Source organism: Argiope bruennichi, chromosome 10 (genome assembly GCF_947563725.1).
Source record: "Argiope bruennichi chromosome 10, qqArgBrue1.1, whole genome shotgun sequence".
NCBI classification, from domain to species: domain Eukaryota; kingdom Metazoa; phylum Arthropoda; class Arachnida; order Araneae; family Araneidae; genus Argiope; species Argiope bruennichi.
The window spans coordinates 75,310,034-75,329,075 of record NC_079160.1 but is presented as its reverse complement, the minus strand read 5'-3'; the positions used below and the strand labels follow the sequence as shown (position 1 = coordinate 75,329,075).

At 27.7% G+C, this 19,042-nt stretch overlaps 1 protein-coding gene across 1 annotated transcript in view; it reads right to left on the bottom strand.

Annotated features, from left to right (window-relative positions):
* LOC129989473 (multidrug resistance-associated protein 1-like) overlaps positions 1-7,233 on the bottom strand; it is a 51,381-nt gene extending 44,148 nt beyond the window's left edge. The window contains exons 1-4 of the mRNA XM_056098036.1: positions 6,938-7,233; positions 4,942-5,118; positions 2,093-2,215; positions 930-1,067 (exon numbers count right to left, since the gene is read on the bottom strand). Of these exons, the coding sequence (XP_055954011.1) occupies positions 930-1,067; positions 2,093-2,215; positions 4,942-5,118; positions 6,938-6,967 (468 nt within the window). The 5' untranslated portion in view covers positions 6,968-7,233. The remainder of the gene's footprint in view (positions 1-929; positions 1,068-2,092; positions 2,216-4,941; positions 5,119-6,937) is intronic.
* Positions 7,234-19,042: the final 11,809 nt, after the last annotated feature.

The following is a 19,042-nucleotide window of genomic DNA, read 5'->3' as shown; positions in this document are numbered from 1 at the left end:
TTTTTTTAAAAAAATAATATCAAATGATTAATGCACATTTTAATGTTTAAAAATAAATTAAAATGTATCCAGGCAAATTTGCATACATGAAAACAGAAATTGAAGAAAATTTAACTATGAACATGCAGATTTATCTAAGTTATTTCACTTAACTGAACACCTAAAGTATTTTATGATCTAATAATACTGCTAAGGATAAATACTCTATAACACATTTTTAATTATATATGGCAATTAAGCCTTTACCCCAATGAAAACAAAAAAATGAAATAGCTAAAAATGGAATTATATAAATCTCTAATGCAACAGAAAAGTTTTAGAACAGTTTGAAATATAATTCAGCAAGATCAAATTAAAACAAATTTATTTAATTTGTAATTAAACATAAAATCTGTCTATGACAACAAAAATTCAACAATTAACAGATTGAAAATAAATTTAAAGAGTAACAAAGATGCATATCTAAGAATTGTGAATTAAAAAATAATTTAGTAAGAACTTAAAAAAAATCTCCAAGATATTTGCAATTTGTTAAAAGCTATATTAAACAAATTGCAATATTATATCTTAACCAAACATTTTCATAAAAAAAATGGAAGAAAAATAATAAAATATACTGCAGGAATTTCTTAAAATTCTTACGCTTGTAACCTCATTTTCATGTCTGCCTTTTCAAAAATAAATAAAATTTTAAAGCAGTTATTCAATAAGTGTATTAAGCATTTTAAATCAACTAATCGATTTTTTTAAAATTATTTTAGATAACAAATGTTAAAAAATCTAATATGAAAAGACTCATTAGAATTTTCAGAGACTATTTATTGTTTCACAAGATTGAACATGGACAAGAGATTCAAAATTTTAAAAAAATCCCGATAAAGGTTATTTAGATAACAAAATTTAGTATACTTCAAAAATATAACACATACTTCATTGAAAGTCTTTTGCAATGCAGTATAATATCCTCCAGCTGTTCCTAAGCAGAAAAAGAATGAAAACAAAAATATGACCCCTGATGTAATTTTCCCTTTTCTCCGTTGAATAAGCATCATGATAGCAACTGCTGCCTAAATAAAAAGAAATATGATATTACTATAAATATATAAAAAAATTTGCAATAATTATAATCTATTAGCGACTAATATTGAATTTAAGTGATCAGACTTTAATAATATAAATAGAATATAACTAAGAATGAAAATGTCGACACAACAAGCTTAATAATCTCAGATTTTAAACATTCATGGATTAAACATTACTTAACAAAATTTTTTTAATTAAATATTAATATAGAAGATAACCATTCTAATTATGGCCCAAAAAGTAATTTCTAAACTGTTAGGGATGAGTGTATACCCATTAAAAACCGTTTTATATAAAATTAAGAATTGTATTCGGCATAGCATCAGTCAGTAAATGTGTAACTGAAAAAAACTATGAAGTCTCACATTTTAATAAAGTCCTCTAATACTATTAATAAAATTCAGCAAAATATAATTATTATATTAGTAAAATTCAGCAAATTGTAAAATATTTTAAAGGAAAAAAAAATCCCTTCTTTGACTAAAAATGATCACATTATAAAGCTTTGAATTTCATTTTTACCTGATCAATTGTCTCGAGAAACAGAAGCATGCTAATTGGCATTTTTTTTTTTCCTTTTTCTTTTTTGAGGAGCCATTAAAATAGTTTAAAATAATATTTAATGTTTTATAACTCAATCAGTTTCTGTTGTTGAACTGCACAATATCTTTTGATTAGAATGAAAATGCATCAAGAAAATTTTACCAAATACAGCTAATAAGAAGTATAAACGAAAATATAAAGGTATAAGCATTGGTTTAGAAATTAGCTATTAAGTCATAGTTAAAGCAGACATCTTGTACAACAAAGCTTTTTAATTTGGATAAATTATACATTGAATTGTTGTAATCAAATTGCCATTTTATTATAATAAAAATAAATATTATGATCACTAATAAAATAAAAGTGAGCATTGAAATAAAAGTGACCTTTAGTAGCTTGATTAAAGTCAAACCAATAAAGTATGACTAAATATTATTGAAATCCAAAAACCAATCACTGTACTTACCATTGTTACAAAAATTAGAAAGGGTGTGTAATATTCAACAGGACGGACATCAGTGTTTGTGAATCGAACCATTTGATAAATCATGTCTATTAAAGACAGAACCATCAAGAGGAACACAACAATCTGAAAAAAAGAAAGCCTGAAATTTTATCAAATACTTATAATAATCTTTAGATTTCAAATGGTTTCCTCAGATTAATAAATATATATTAAATGAAAGATAATATTCCATAACATTAAAAAGAAAAAGTTAATGGAAAAAAAATTTTGTTTTAAATTCATTAACTTTAGGCACATTTATGGACCCATAATTCAGAAGCCTGAAATACAATTTAGTAGACAAAAATTGAAATAATCACTGTAATTAGTCATCATAACTATTCTTAAAGAAAATTATTAAAACGTAAAAAGATGATAAACAATTTTACATACATCAATGCTTTAAAAAAAATTTCTTCTAGAAATGAAGCATCAAGCAGTATCATGTATCTTTGAATTTTTTAAGAAATTATGGGTGATAAAAAATTGAGCAAACAATGGATTTGCTCTGTTTTTATTATTTGAAAAACAAGAAACAAATTTACATTGTAGCTATAAATTTTTGGATGTATGTACAAATGATAGAAGTAAAATACACACCACATGAATTAAATCTGGAAATCTAAATAAATTTTAGATACAAGAGCTATTTTTATGTAAAGAATGTGTTGACTCGTCTGGGGAGACGAGAGACGTAGTGGCAACAATGAAAATGCCCTGCAAAAAAATGACTTTTCGTTTCTTTTTTTAATTGCTTTCTGTCTATTTATTATTATTATTCATGTTTTGAGTTGATTTTTGCATTTCATTCAGTCTCTGTAAAGACCTGATTCTGTAAAGCTTATAATTCGTCCCAGTCTTTAATATGTTAAAATCCAAAGCTGTAATTCTTAGTAATCATCGTTACATTAAATGCTTCAAATAGTTTTTGAGGTCTGCCTTCTTTGCATCTGTTTCCAATTAACCTTCAGAATGAGGTGATTCAATTTTAATTATTTCTTAGTCACTAGTTCCACAGAATATTATTTGGATTTGTATAAAATAGGTTATACACATTGACAGAGCAGAATTTAAAAAAAACTCATTTCTAATTACGTAAGAATTATTTTACTTATGAATAATGATGGTAATAAATTTTTAATGAATCTATTTTTGTTATAAATATCCAATAAATTAATAGCCTTATTAATATCAAAATCACATCACAAATGAATCCAAAAATTTCCTGCAAACAAATTCAGGAAAAGGATTTCTGAAAATGTTTTGTAAATATATTGTGAATTCTGGAGATTTTCATGAGAAAATGAAAATTAAATCAGTAAAAAATTTCATTTGAAGTGTCTTTGAAAAGAAAAGAAAAATGCCGAAATTAAATAAAATATTTCAACAAAATACCAACATATTTTTAAAAAAATGAAAATAAGGCCTAATAATAACATGAAAAACCTCACAATAATTTAAAATATAAATGTTTACTTGTTGAAAGACCTAAAATTTTTCAAAACTTGTTTAAAATACTAAATTTTTTAAAACTTTTTTTTTTACTTGTTGGAATAAAAAATTTTTAACTGAATATTTATGTTTAAGGATCAGATATTGATAGAAGTATGAAAATAGTAATAATGAATTTCATTTCTATAATAATATCCTCAGAAAGAACCCAAATCAAATGCATCTGATTCTTAAAACATTGAATACACTCAATTTATTACATAATGGTAAAAAAAAAAAAAAATGTTTCAAATCTTTAATAAATATGCTTAAGTTAATTTGAATGAATTATATTTTTTAGAAAAAGATCAGCAAGTAATTAAATCAGATCATTATTATATTTCAATAAAGTATATTTAAAAGTGTCTTAGCAATAAATAAAAAGACCAATTAATATCAGCTTTTCAATTATATTAATTTTTGTATAGAAAGTATATCAGGAGAAAAAAGTTTAATATTGGATAAAGATTTTTAAACAAATAGATTGTTTCACCTAAAATTTGTTATAAGAATCGATATGATAACAATCAAAAGGCAGCCAGCCTTTGAAACAAATATTATGTACATGGATTTAAAGGTTCAACAGAAATGCTTAATAAAAGACTTTCATAAATCACTGAAACATAATTTTCAAAACTGAACTTTCCATATTGTTGCAAAGCAATTAACTGTGTAATTTCTATATTAATCTGATTACAAACAACACAATCATGCTCCTCCTGACTGCTCATTTGGATTGGGTCAATGCACTATTTTTATAAACATTTGTTGATCTAATAAAAAGCTACCATATTATCTGGTACTTTTAGAACAGACTTAAAAAAAAAAAATCATGATATTTAAGCAGTTAAAAAGAAGAGGCAAATAGTTTCAAAAATATTTATAAAATAATGGAAAGACAATTTTTGAATTTATATTATTGCAAGTTCCATTATAATACTTTACTAATTACACCTCCATTGCAAAATTACAGCAAAAACAGCAAGTTTATACATTCTGATATCTGTTAAGAGTATGAGTGACAAATTTATAACCTTCAAAAACAATTGAAGTTATCAATGAAAACTGTTTCGAGGAATTTTTAGAAACAGATCCAAATATTAATTTATAATAAATTCAAGAATATAAATTCCATTATTGGAAAAAAGATATTATTTAGACCTTTGAATCAGATAAGGAAATAATTTTTTTGTATAAAGAAGATCAGTATGAATATATATTTATTATGGTATCAGGAATTAAAAAAAACTACTAATGTTTTATAAAAAATTATTACACATATATATTTAATTAGAAACATGTTTTAATAAAAATATTACCAGTTTTGAAATATTTAAAATTGACCATGGCACTTTCATCCTTTTCTTCCTTATCATGTAATATATTTCTGCTGGAGCAAAAATCCAAAAGAAAGCCACGGGAGCCCATATCAGTCCAATTTTTATGAAACAGGAAGTGAAAATAGGTGTTGTAGTGCTCCATGTCAAATCCCAATTCTATCAAAAGAAGAGAGAAAAATCAAATTATTATATTTATAACAGCAATCAATAAATGCAAGTTTAGTATACAAATTAAAATCCTTTTTCTCGATTTGATGTTCTGCAGGAATAAATAACACCATTTACTTCAAATTTTAAAGAATAAATTTTATTTCACCTTTACTGTATTCTTTAAAAAAAAAAAATTCGTATAAAAAATAAGAAACCTGAATTGATGAAAAACCATATTTTTGTTTTACATATCCAAACTAATATTGACATCATCATTAGTAATATATTTTAAACTATTAAGAAAAGAACAAAATGATTAAAGAAACATTAATATTTTTTGAAAAGAATATCTTAAAAAAAGCTTTTTTTACTTTTACATTTTTTTAATGTATCATCAAGGAAAAATGAAATATCTAGCAATCTAATTAAATCCATATAATCTAACTTAAATCAAAATACAGATTTCAGAAATTTTTTTTAAGACATGTAAAAATAGATTAAGATTAAAGTAAATGTGTAACATGTTATAATAAAATAACTGTGAAGTAAAATTTAAAAAGTGTATTATATTTTTAATTTTAAAAAATTTCAAAAACTAATAAAAAGTTATTTCAAGAATTCTTAATATTAACACACACATATAAAAATTTTTAAGATATAGTAAAATATCAAGAAATAAAGATTACTTTAAAATTCCTTGCATCTTCAAAATAAACCAAAGAGGATAAAAGAAAAACCTTTTTACATGCTAACACATTGATTTTAAAATCTGCCTAATGGATGTTATACAACAGATGAAACCTATTCAGGTATTTGAGCATACATATTGAATCATTTGACAAAGCAAGAAAGAAATAATAGAATGTTTTGATTTTAACAAAATATTATTATGCATCTAAATTTTACAAAATATCAATCACAGACTATTCTGTTTGCTTTATTTTAATTTCATTTAAATTATTGTATTCTTGGCTACATGGAAATCTTACCATTTCCATCATTTAGAAACATTTTTAATTTGAAGAAATGGAATACAAGGATAAATTTATACAAATTTTTTCCAATAGAAATAAAAAATTTAGTATCTGAACAAGTTAAATTCATTTTTAACATGTTACACTACAATAATAATTTTAATAAAATAATATAGTTTGGGAACAGCTACTTTATAAATAATAAAATTTTTATTTTTTTAATGAATATATTCTATATAACAGTAACCATTTATTAATTTTACAAGAAATTTGTAAGTGAAAATGATCCAGATATTTCATGTATAACTGCAAAAATTATAAATATTTCAACAAATAAGTTTTAGAATAGAACCAAAATAATTTATTCTCTCTAGAGATTAATATAAGAAAATATTAATAGCCAGGCTAAAATTTCTTAACTTTTCTTTTATTTGGTATTTATTCGAAACAAATTTAAATATATGAAAATGTCAAACAGCAATAAAAATCACTCTTCAATCTTGAATTCAGAAAAGAATTTTATCAAGAAAAATCATGAGTTAGAAGAATTAATCCCCTTTTATTAAAATACTTACGAAAATAATTTAAAAAAAAAAATTTCAAGCGAATTTTCAAATTTAATTCTTTTTAAGTTTAATCCTCGCAGAAACTATTGCAACTTGCAAAATGTATTGCCAAACATGTAATACATTTTGCATTAGTAACCATACAAAATGCATATAAATATACAAATTTCAGTTATATAAATGAAAATCAAATATCAGTTTCAAAAGAAACGAACATGCTTTCACCGGTTTCTAAAACACGCCGATAAAAGAACAAAGAAAAAAATATTAAAATGAAAAAATTACCCAAAATTCTGTTGAGCAAATCTGATCCATATCCGCTGTTTAAAAATTATTTTTTTCTTTTAATAATTTTCATCCGCCCCCAAAATTGGAATCTTTCGAACATAAAAGTATCGGCAGCATTGACAAGGAAAAAGACAAGAATGGTGATAAAAGATGTCGTTCTGTTTGAGATAGTGGTTGTGATACAGCCTATTCATGAAATATTTGAGGAAAGATAACAGGTATTGTTCATACTGAGGAGCTAAATATCACCTATTCAGTGCCGAAAAGAAAGTAAACACACACATGACATGCAACAAAACAAACGATTATATAATCGTTGCCAGTATGTAAAGAAGAAAAGTATCATGTAGGATGAGAGTTGAGAGTTGAGAGTGTGAAGCATGGTGGGAAAATAATATCACTTCAACATGGCGATTATGGACATAAAAAGGGTAAAAACGTCAATGAAAAGTAAAGAGAATGATTTTATCAATTTCTTACTTTTGAAACTCAATAATTAGATATATATTTGAGAAAATTAATGAAAATCCATTTTCAAAAGTCATATAATTTTCTTTGGTTACTTCTTAACTTAAATTTTAATAGATTTAATTTTGAGACTATATTTTTCTTAAATTCCTTTCTGAGGATCGGGGATGCAAAATTTTATTCGGTAAACTATCATCACATTATTCATGTATTTCAAATAATAGTAATTTTTTTTCAAACGTTTTCAAATCATTCTTTTTTTAGTTACTTTCACATATCTGCATCTAATAAAAATTTTCTTACACAAAAGTTTTCTAGTTTTATATGATTAGAGGGAAATAAATAAATGGTAGTATTTAAATTTTAATTAAGCATTTTCACTCCTCCCCCTCTCAAATTGCCAACAAATTTACTCCAAAAGTAACATTCATTTTATCTTATTTTATCAAAGAATATTCAAATTTTAATGCTTCATTTTAGAAATAATATATATAGATTAGGGATACAGATAAGATTGTAGTGATAACAGGCAAAAATAGAGTATTTTTTCATATTTTTACACATTTTCCATTCATTTTCTCAGAAATACATGCTATATCTGGAGAATACATGCTAAAAGGATATCTATAAATATAATCTATTAATTTATATCTATAAATATATAGGTGAAATTAATAAATAGTTTGTACATCACAGAAAGTTAAATTACTCATTAGATTTTCTTCACATTCTGCTTATAAATATTGTAAAAAGAATATAGATTCTAATGAAAATTTCTGACAGTTAGATTGCTTTTTTCATGAGATTTTAATAATTTTTGTGAATTATCAAAATTATTTTATAATTATATTTTGCCCATTTGATGATAAAAATGAGTTTGCAAATTAAATATGCAAGGATTTCTTTTAAAATTTTAACCAATTTGAAAAAGAATAAATGTAGAAATTAATTTTAAAGTCCTATTGAACCTTCTTTGCAATAAATCCAATAAAACCATTGTTTATTTTTTTAATTACTCCATTCATATTCAATTTGCATATATGCACGAAAAATAAAGTTAAAATACATATATTTTTAAAAATACATTTTTATTAGAGTATGAAGAGAATTACAGATAATTAAAAATACATTTTCATTTAAAAAGTTTTTATATTTGAAACATACTTGTTACTTTTCTTGTTTCAAGTCTCTTTATACTTGTGATTTCAAACAAAAAGGCAAAAGTATAAAGCTCGATAGAAATATTTAGACATTTTCTTTCTGATGATATTCATAACGTGGTTTATTTTCTTTATAGAATTGCTTGCGTTTCGCCTTTTTTATAATTCTTTTTGACCTCGAAAATTGATTTTTTAAAAATTTTAATAATTATTATTATTTTGCTTTGTAGTACATTAATAAAAGCGTATTTGATTTTCAAAAAAATATTATTATGTACTTTTTAAAGTTTAATATATTTCATAATTTATTCTAATAAATATTTATAATTTTGAAATAATTTTTTTACTTAAATTTTCCTTATGAAATGGCTTATATGCTAGCGAAACAAAATGAATCAATCAATAATAATAACTAAATTCTCAGAATAAAAATGCTACATTGCTTTCGAATACACAATATGCAATAAAATTTCAGATCTTTGGTATATCAAGACGTCAGTGAAAACTCAATCACAAGATATCATCTTTCAAACATGAAATAAGTTAGGCTAAATAGACATTGTGTAAGACACAAATTTCTGTAATATCATTACCGGATTTAGACTTGATAGAGGCTCTAAGCTATTTATCTCTTATTAGTCGAACTAAGCAATATGGCATATGCATGACATTTCTTGACTTAAGTAATATTTTTAAATAGGAAAACTAAGTTATAGCTTATGCAATTTATACGTAAATCCGGCACTGGATAATATTACGATTTCAAAAGAATCCAAATTTGATACATGAACTGTAAAACTTTTTCAAAATGTGGTACATTAAATTAGTTTCACTATTTTAGTTTTATGATGGTGCATTGCCAATTTAATCCATGCTCACATAAAAAGAACGACACAAAAGTTGTTACCCGCGCACCAAAATTCTACTATGCTCCAGCGGGGAGTATTTGACACTCGACAGATATAATATATACAAAACCTATACACACGGCGAATTTTCCTTAGAACCAGTTTTCAAATCGGTGTCTTTTGATGGAAAAGACGACATGGCCCCTGATAATGGTAAGGTATAAATGGTACCGACAATGGTAAGGTATAAATAAAAAATTTAAATAGCATGCCCATGGAATGTGTAAAACCCTAGAAAGATATAGAAATAATACATAATAATGCCTCATTTTTCTTCATTGCAGTTAGATGACAGTGTTAACATGAATGTGAATGTGTTATCGGTTAGTTAACTTAAGGATCTGTGAAGCATTTGAAATATCTGAAAATATAGTGCTAGATGCCCACACTAATCAGACAAGACTAATCAATTCCGAAAGCAAGTCGATTAAAAAGAATGCTATTAATCATGTTGCCAAAAAAATAAATTTGCAAAAAAAAAAGCTTTATGAATTATGAAGTATTAGGATAAAATAACACAGTGCCAAATATAGCTTCTAAAGCTCAAATCTTTTTATTAGATTCGTTAAATAAATAAAATATTTGTCAAATCGTATATCTGCTTCAATGCCCTTTTGCACAAAAGTGAATATCAGACTTCTGGAATCATAATAGATAAATAAAAGCAAATGCATTTTCACAAACTTACTAAAATTAAAAATAAATCATAAATATATTGAGTAAATTAAAGATATTTTGAAATCTGAAACTAAACCGACCGGTTTGAAGGCTAATTAGTGAGCTCTACTTATGGCAGAAAATATGTCATTGCCTGGATATCATATAATGTTTGCATCGAGTTTAATAATCTAGTGATTTGATTTCAATTCAAAAGGTTAAGAACGCGAGAATTCCAAACATTAGTGAAACACGGGCAAGTCGTTTAAGTGGATAAAAGTTTCTCTTTTATTTTATCAATCGAAACAAGGCGAAAAGTAAAAGATCATTCTCTTCTGAAGCATTTGACAAAAGTTTATCTTTTTTATTCCTCTTTTAAGATAATAATAATCTTTACAGTTCATTTTCCTCATTGTTTTCAAAAGTTGCAGAAAAGATTTGTAACAGATTTATAAATTTATATAACATTTTATCAATCTAAATTCCTTACATAAGCGTCTATACGATATCCTTAGATAAATTTAGGGTATCTATATACGCACACATGATGATATCTTACATAATTTAAGAATATCATATAGATGTGTTAGAAAAATAAAAGTCATGATATTCACTTTTATTTGGTTATTTTTGCTGATAAACTATTTCTTTTAGTTCTTAATATTGATTCATAAATGGTTCCAAAAATAAAAATAAAAAGCATCGACAGCTTTTACATCCAAATAGGCTTGGGAATAAATCTATTTTTGAATAGATGAAATGGAGATATTTACGATATATAATTAAAGGAGATTCGATTTTAGGATTCTCACATCTATAAGCATTGCAACCCACCTTTTTAAACAACCGAATCTCTCTTGACTCACTTCATCCAAGGAGCGCTAAGTTTTTTCATAGACGAACATAACACATTCTTTTCAAAAGATGTTTCAGGTGCCAAAAAGTAACCTTTGTGATGAAATGCATTATATTGTAATTGAAATGAACTAAATATAATAAACATTTACACGAAGGATAGTAAATTATTTCGAAATCAATGCCTAAGCAAACGGAATTCAGCGTTAATTACACGAGTATCGGGATAAGAGATATTGCGTTTAAACATAGCATTAAACGAAGGCGCAGATTGGAGAATTATGTGACGGAATAGATGGATAATTTGTAAAAAGCTTCTTTTTTTATATACCTCATCCACACATGAGCAGACATTTTTTTTTTTTTTTTTTTTTTTGTCATTACGAGTCGTTTGTTTCCGTATTGCGCTTTTTTAATTGTTTTTCTATCATTTGGTCTGATGAAGATTTTATGCCGGCATCACATTTTTTCTAAATTGTGGAAAGAGACATAAACATTCAAGATTTTGACTCGATATCAAAAATTCACTCCTGAACCACAATTTGGAAACCACTGCTTAAGGTCGATTCATTGTAGTGCGACAAAATTTTAAACTTTAGTTGCTCAACTTTATTTCATTTCTGAAACTTATTCTTAATTATATCAATGATAACAAGACACAAAAGTATACTTGATACCCTTGCAACACGTATCTGTATAAACAGAGTTATCAAATCAATGAAAAGTATATGAATAAGTATACTCATAGTAAAATATATCTAATTTTTTTTACTTAACTCAGAGTATTCATTATTAAATTTTTTATTAAAAAATTACACGGAAATAAACTACATCTCCCTGACCCCTCCCCTTTTTTCTTTCTTTTTTTTTTTAGTATACATATGCAGGTGCAACAAGCTTTTATTTCCCTACATATATTTTTAGTAGACATACTACATATATTCCCCCTAGACATAGATTTCTAGTTATAAAATCTCATTAAATAAGGTGGGCAATAGTATGAAAATATGATGTCTTCTGGAGTGGAAAATAATGAAAGATTGCGAAAATTAAGTTTTTAAAGACCTCTATAGCAAAAAAGTACGAATCAATAAAATGTTTTCTTGCATTTATCTATGTACCCACAAAGTTTCAAGTTTCTTCCTATAAAATTTGCACAGGAAAGTTTATTTTTAAATTTAGAGGGATTAATCAGAAATTTAGATGAAAACATTTATCGAAAAATTACAAATTTATTCGATACTGAAAAACTTTCAAAAGCAAATATTTGTCTAGCAATACATCATCCTTATCATCATGATTTCAAAGAATTATGCTAATCATGCATAATGTTGTTCACTTTGAATGAGTGACAGATGCAACATCGACTTTAAAAAGAAGAGAAGAAAAAAGTGAGAAACAGAACATTTCATATAACTTAAAGAGGTACTGGAATGTCGAGCAAGAAAATAAAATTCTTTACTCTCATTTGTATGCTTTCTAAAAGTATGACATATTTCAATAGCAAGGAACATTTTGATATGCTGACGATTTATGCTGTATGTAATCGTAATGCTGATATAGTTTCAGAAGAATACAAACGTCATGTTTCGAATTTCTGGCAATTTTGTAGAAAATTCGTTTACAGATTGGTTTAGCAAATGTAAACTACCAGAACTATACTCTTCCGGGAGAGAGACAAGGAGAAGGAGACCTTACTAATGTGATGCATAAATTGATATTTTGGCTATATTTCAAGTTACCTTCAAGGTAGTATATTGTTACGGATTTCCCTCTATCACTATCAATCCGTCGGGTTCGTTTACTTGTGTGTATTTAGTGGTTGTGTATGGTATGAAGATAACACAACACAATGATAAGTCCTTTCAGTAGACGAACACACAACACGTTTATTGACACTACGACAGCACAAAGACGACAACTATATACAGCATAGAGAAGACAATTATCTTCAGCCGAGATGTGCACACAACAAGACTCTACTGCAGACAGTAGCACACAGCTTAGTTCAGCACTAGCTTGACTCCGTCGCTGCTCTGCTAATCTCTGGAAGACCCGTTGTTTATCGTCGATTCTGACTACTACTACGGCAGCTGCAGACTGCCTCCTTTTATAAATCTCAGGAGGCGGGGCTAGAAGCCTCTCAACCAATCAGGAACTTTCGAGGCGTATCTCCGTTCCTAATGGACGGATCAGGAAAATTCTCGATGTTTCGGGTATAATCTATTTTGGCGCTAAAGTCTCCAAATGGTCGCCAAGTTTGTCGCCAAGCTCTGGGACCTCCGACGCGACACCCGGACTCCGTCCAATACAGATGACTGTAAAACAGTCTTTCTGATGATGGAACCAACTATGCTGGGAAGCAGCATCACAGATTCGTAATAATATGATAAGGAAAGCATATAAAATCAGTTCAGAAATCAACATTCCAAAATCGATAGAGTAGAGAGCATTTCAACGCAATTACTAGCAACCATTTACTGATACAACAACTGCATGGATAACTAACTACACGACTGACATTCAGAATTTTATATTTGGATTTTACCTTAGGTAAAATCAAATCTTTCTTACCTGATAAATTAAATTTGGACAGTCTAATGTAGTTTTAATCGAAATAGAAAAAAATAATCTTCAAAACTATCATTTTTGGAACTGTAAAAATTTATTCTTCGTACAAGAAGTTCATTATAAGTGGCTATTTTCAATAAATGTGTGATATGAAAATCATTGCATCTGTCACCCACTCAAAGGCAACAGCATTATGCATGATTAGCATAATTCCTTTGGTTGGTTCTATTTCGTATTGAATGATGGCTGATGATGATTTCGTATATGCTGAATGATGGCTGATGATGATTTCGTATATGCTGAATGATGGCTGATGATGATTTCGTATATGCTGAATGATGGCTGATGATGATTTCGTATATGCTGAATGATGGCTGATGATGATTTCGTATATGCTGAATGATGGCTGATGCATTCAATTAATTTCTATTGTTATTATTCTGAACTAAGGAATGAATTTTCTTTGACAATACATTCTCTGTAAATCTTTGCGAACGGATTCAAAAAGCATGTTTTTAAGTCACAAATGATGAACTCAATCGTAGATATGCAAATATTGTAAAAAGAATGAAACTTTGTACAAGTGTCAAAGATGCTTATTTTGAACAACTTTTTAAGCACTTCCATTAATGCACTTTTTTAAGCACTTCCTTAATCTTACAATTTCTAAAAATTTCATGAAAGTTAATAAATGCGTTACTCTTTTCTGATTCTGCCTTTTTAATAATATTTCCTGATATGTATATTATCCCTAAAAACTACAATGAAAGACTCACTTACACACAAGTCAGAGGTATGGAAAAATAGTGTATGTTAATAAATTCGTCTTTTATATCTCAGCAAGTTTTAGAACAGAAAACATGATCTGTAGTGCCACGTTTAAATAAATAAATAAAATCTTCTACTGTTATTTTATTTTTTCAATTTGAAATTGCTTAAACGCACGTGTCAAAGAACGAAACACATAATATAAAGCTTGTAAAGAATACTAATTAAATAAAAAATAACAAAGCAGAAACATTTCTGGCAACATTATGTAACAAAGACAAAGAAATTCCGTGTGCTTTACTTGTTTTGAATGTTTTTGATTATAATTATTTATTTATTTAAATATGTTTAATGCAAATTGTGTTAAATATTTATTTTGTAATAAATGAATTATGCGATATCAATACAATTATTATCTATGGTCACTTTATTAGGCCATATTTGATTGTTTTTAATCGAGGATTGAAAGGAATATTAAATGTGCTTTTGTCACCTAGGTTATCGAAGGAGTTTTTTTAAACTCTAAAATGGTATAAAATGATTTTTATTCAATAATATGCTCGAAAATCTGTTGAAAAGAGACGATAAAATCTTAACAGAATTTTAATTTAAATCCTTTTAAAATTTTGAAAAACTCATTCTTACTGAGCATCTACTATGTGAAAGTAACTTCTCTCCAAATGTGATAATTCTAGATCCAAAAATTTATTCTATAATGTGTTTTAAATAATTTTTGCATCATATATATTGCACTTTACAGACGGTATCTATCCTATAAAAATAATCAAGTTAGTATTTTTCCATGACAAGTAAATGATACAAACTTTGCAATTTCTAGAGAAACGAAAATAGTTTTAAAATATTTTGCCATATAAAAATAGCATCTACTTTCCTTTTCCTTTAAATAATCTTTCTTAATATTTTGGTAAAAACAAAGAAACAGAATTAAAAATTGTTTCATATGTTAAAAAAAATTATATACCGGGCGATTATAAAAAAACTATCCTGATATATGAGATCTTAACTATCATAATATTCAAAAGAGCGGGATAAAATTTTAGTTCAAAGTATTTTGAAGTATGCGCTCAAGAATCATACGAAAAACAGTAGTTAAACCGTAAAATTCACGGCCACAGTGATAAAATTTTCTAACTTTCAAATGGCAACATCCTTTTTTAATTGGAATGTGTTCTCCATAGAAAAACAATAGCATTGGAATGGTACCTGCAGCACGAAAACTACAAGCGCTAGACAGACTAAGAAGAAAAGATAAAGCAACTGTGATCTGAATACTAGAGACGTGAAGCTCAACAGATAACTTTCGGCATTGTACGTGCTTTGGTTCTAGGTGTCATCTGCCGCATGCAAAGTGTTATCGTTGTTGAACTAGGTCAAGTAGAAAATTTGCGAAACACAATAAAAAGTCGTTCCTTCATTTTTATCTAAATCGCTACCAGTACTAGACCGATGTTTGTTTCCTCTAATGTTGAACTGAATCAGAATATAAATCCTCAGACCCAAAGGACCAAGAAATATCTAATTACAGTTTTTAGTACTTGGGCTGGTGAATGACTACCAACGCCAAGCTACTTTTTTCTATCAATTATAAAAGCGGCTAATCTTAGTAGAGCTTTGCAATTTTAACTTCATTTATTTTATGACTGAAAGAACTGTTTTCTTGACGACTAATTTCTGAGATAGGAAGTTTTCTAAAAAAAGAAAAGAGCAAGTTTTGCAAGCATATTTAAAGGCCAATTTAGAAAATAAAAGTTCTCTTTATTTATTTATTAATTGTTATTATTATAGCATTGCCTTCATATTTTCTCCATTAGCCGTCAATGCGTAGAATAAAATATTAAATATTGGTTGTTTTCTCTTTTCTTAGTCTATTTAGATTTGGTGATTTTCACGCTACATGCACCGTTCCAACGCTATTTAATGTTTACTGTTATAGAAAACACATTCCAATAAAAAAAATTGGTGTTGTCATTTGAAAATTTTGAAACTGTGTCAATATAACCGTAACTGTTGTTTTTATTATGATTCTTGAAAGCATACCTCAACATGCTTTGAACCAAAGTTTTATTCCGTTGTGAAAGGTGTGATAGTTACGGTCTCATATATCGGGATAGTTTTTTTTTCCTTCTTTTTTTTAATCATCCGGTATTGTATTGTAAAAAATCCGTATAGTTTGTTTATTTGTCTCGGCATTCAATAGTCGTGTTTGCAAAATATGTACATATCGCCGTTTAATGACTGTCGCGTTTTATGATTGAATTGGGCTTCTTTTTACCGCTTTTTGTTTAATGCAATGCCATATTGTTTCGAAATGTTATGAATAACAATTAGAATTTATTTCTGTAATTTATTCAAAATTTTAAAAAAATTATTTGCTTGTTTATTTTTTTAAACCAGCAGAATGGCTCGAATTGCTGTCTTTTTGCTAACCTAGTACAAAATAACCTAACAAAGCCTAGTACAAAATAACCTAACAAAGCCTAGTACAAAATAGGTAATGTAACAATGTTATATAGATAACAGTGTTTTCATCAATATAATTACTTTCTCGTATATATAGTATAGAGAAAGTATACTAACCGTCAAAGAATTCGAACTCAAGATTTTGTCGAATCTCCACGTTTTAGACATGGAAAAACACATTTTTGAAAAATGTCCGTCTGTTTGTCTTTGACAATGATGACACAAAAACGTTTTTAGCTAGAAGGTTGAAAATCGGTGAACGGTCTTTACACCAAATTTGTAGATTTTTTATCTCATTTTGAGAAAATTTCCTTCTGTTCTCCCTTGAAAGAAAGTCGTCAGACTGTTCGAATACAAGTTAATCTATACAACAAAAGAAGAGGGAAGAGTAGTTCAAATTCGGATACTCAGAATTAACATCTTAGTGCAAACACCAATAAAATTTTGAGTCAAACTCAAGATTTGATCAATATATATATATGTGTGTGTGTGTGTGTGTGGGTGGGTGGGTGGATTTGAGTGTTAATCTCAGAACAAATAATGATGAGAATTTGATCGTTTTTTAATATTGTTTAATTAAATATTAAAGGAACTGGCACAACATTTAGGACGAGCACAACACTTAAAATAATGAAAAAGTAAGGCTGGCTGCCTTTTACTCAAATAAAAACATCACAACATCATAAAGCGTTCGTTTTTCGTACTGCATGAAGTTCTTCCAACTCTCCATCTTGTGGGAAAACGCGAGCACCACTACGTCACTCCCATGCGTGTTGCCATCGCTTGGGGCTAAATCTATCCCACACGGCCGTCCTGCATACCAGACGTCCACGGCTGAGTTGAAGTTGAGAGCGATGTAGGCAACAAGGCTGAAATGAGAGAAAAAAACAAAGAAAGAGCAGAAAAAGGAAAAAGATTTTAAAAAAAGAACACAAATTTTTAATGGTGAATGCTTAAACTGAACACCATTTCTTCATTTTATCCGCAACAGTTGACGTTATGATCGGACCTTCCTGAAGTCCTATCTTCTTAATATCGATCGTTGGGATGGATGTTAACAATTTCGTAAGATCCAAAATATCTTGGGAGCAACTTTAGACTGGTAAAAGATTGAGTACGCTGTATAGCCACTGTGTCGCCAAGCTTATATTTAGAGGCAGGTTTACGGCTTTTATTGTATTGATGTTTATTTTCCTGCTGTAATTTCAGGATGTTTCGCTTGGATTCGACGCGTAATTTTTCTTTTTTCATGAATAATGTGTTCATAATGCTCCTCTTCAAGTAGTGTTTTGATCTCGATATCCTCTTTTTGTTTCATTTGAATACCAATTAAAAGTTGAAAAGGTGTAAATTTTGTACTACGTGTTGTAGTGCTGTTTAAAACTCGTTGTAACCGTGGTACATATTTAAACCATTTGTCCGGCTCATTAATAGACAATCTGGTTAGGACAGGAATCAATATACCGTGGAGCCTTTCAACCTGTCCGTTGCCACGTGGTACTCCAGAAGTGATTTGAATATGTTCAATTGACTGTTCTTCAAAAAAAATTTTGAAATTCTATTGAAGTAAAAGAATACCTTTATCAGTAATTATTTTCAAAGGGTTTCCAAATGTGGTCTGTTGAAATATCAGTTTGTCCAAAGCATCTTTAGTCGAAAGAGATTTAACTGGATAAATCCATATAAATTTTGAAAAAGCATCAATAACAGTAAAAATATATTTATAACACTTTTTAGTGGATGGTAAAGTCCTAAAATATCACAATGGTAACAATCAAGGGGGTTTATCACCTTTCGGAATAGGATAAAGCACTCCTTCTTGTTTACCGGTTTTTCTAGAGGAGAGTATGCAAGGTATACAATTAGAAATAATTTCTTGGGTAAGCTTTGTAAGGTTAGGGATGTAAAAGTCTCGGGAAACAATTGCTTCAGTTTTTTGAGACGCAAAATGACCTTGTGAGGGTGCATTCTTGATTATTTCTGTCTCCATCATTTGTGGAACCACCAAAAGTTCGCCACCTTTGTGCAATTTGTATAAAATGTCATTTTTAAGAAAATAATCATCAATTGGTTGGGTGCTCATCATGTTCTTCATTTGATAAATAAATTCATCGTTTTCTTGGGCAATTTTGATCTTTTGTGTGACATCATTTGGAGAGATCACAAGAACAGGATAACGACTAAGGTCATCCACATGTTTCATCTGTTTATCTGGCCTGTGAAAAACTTCATAA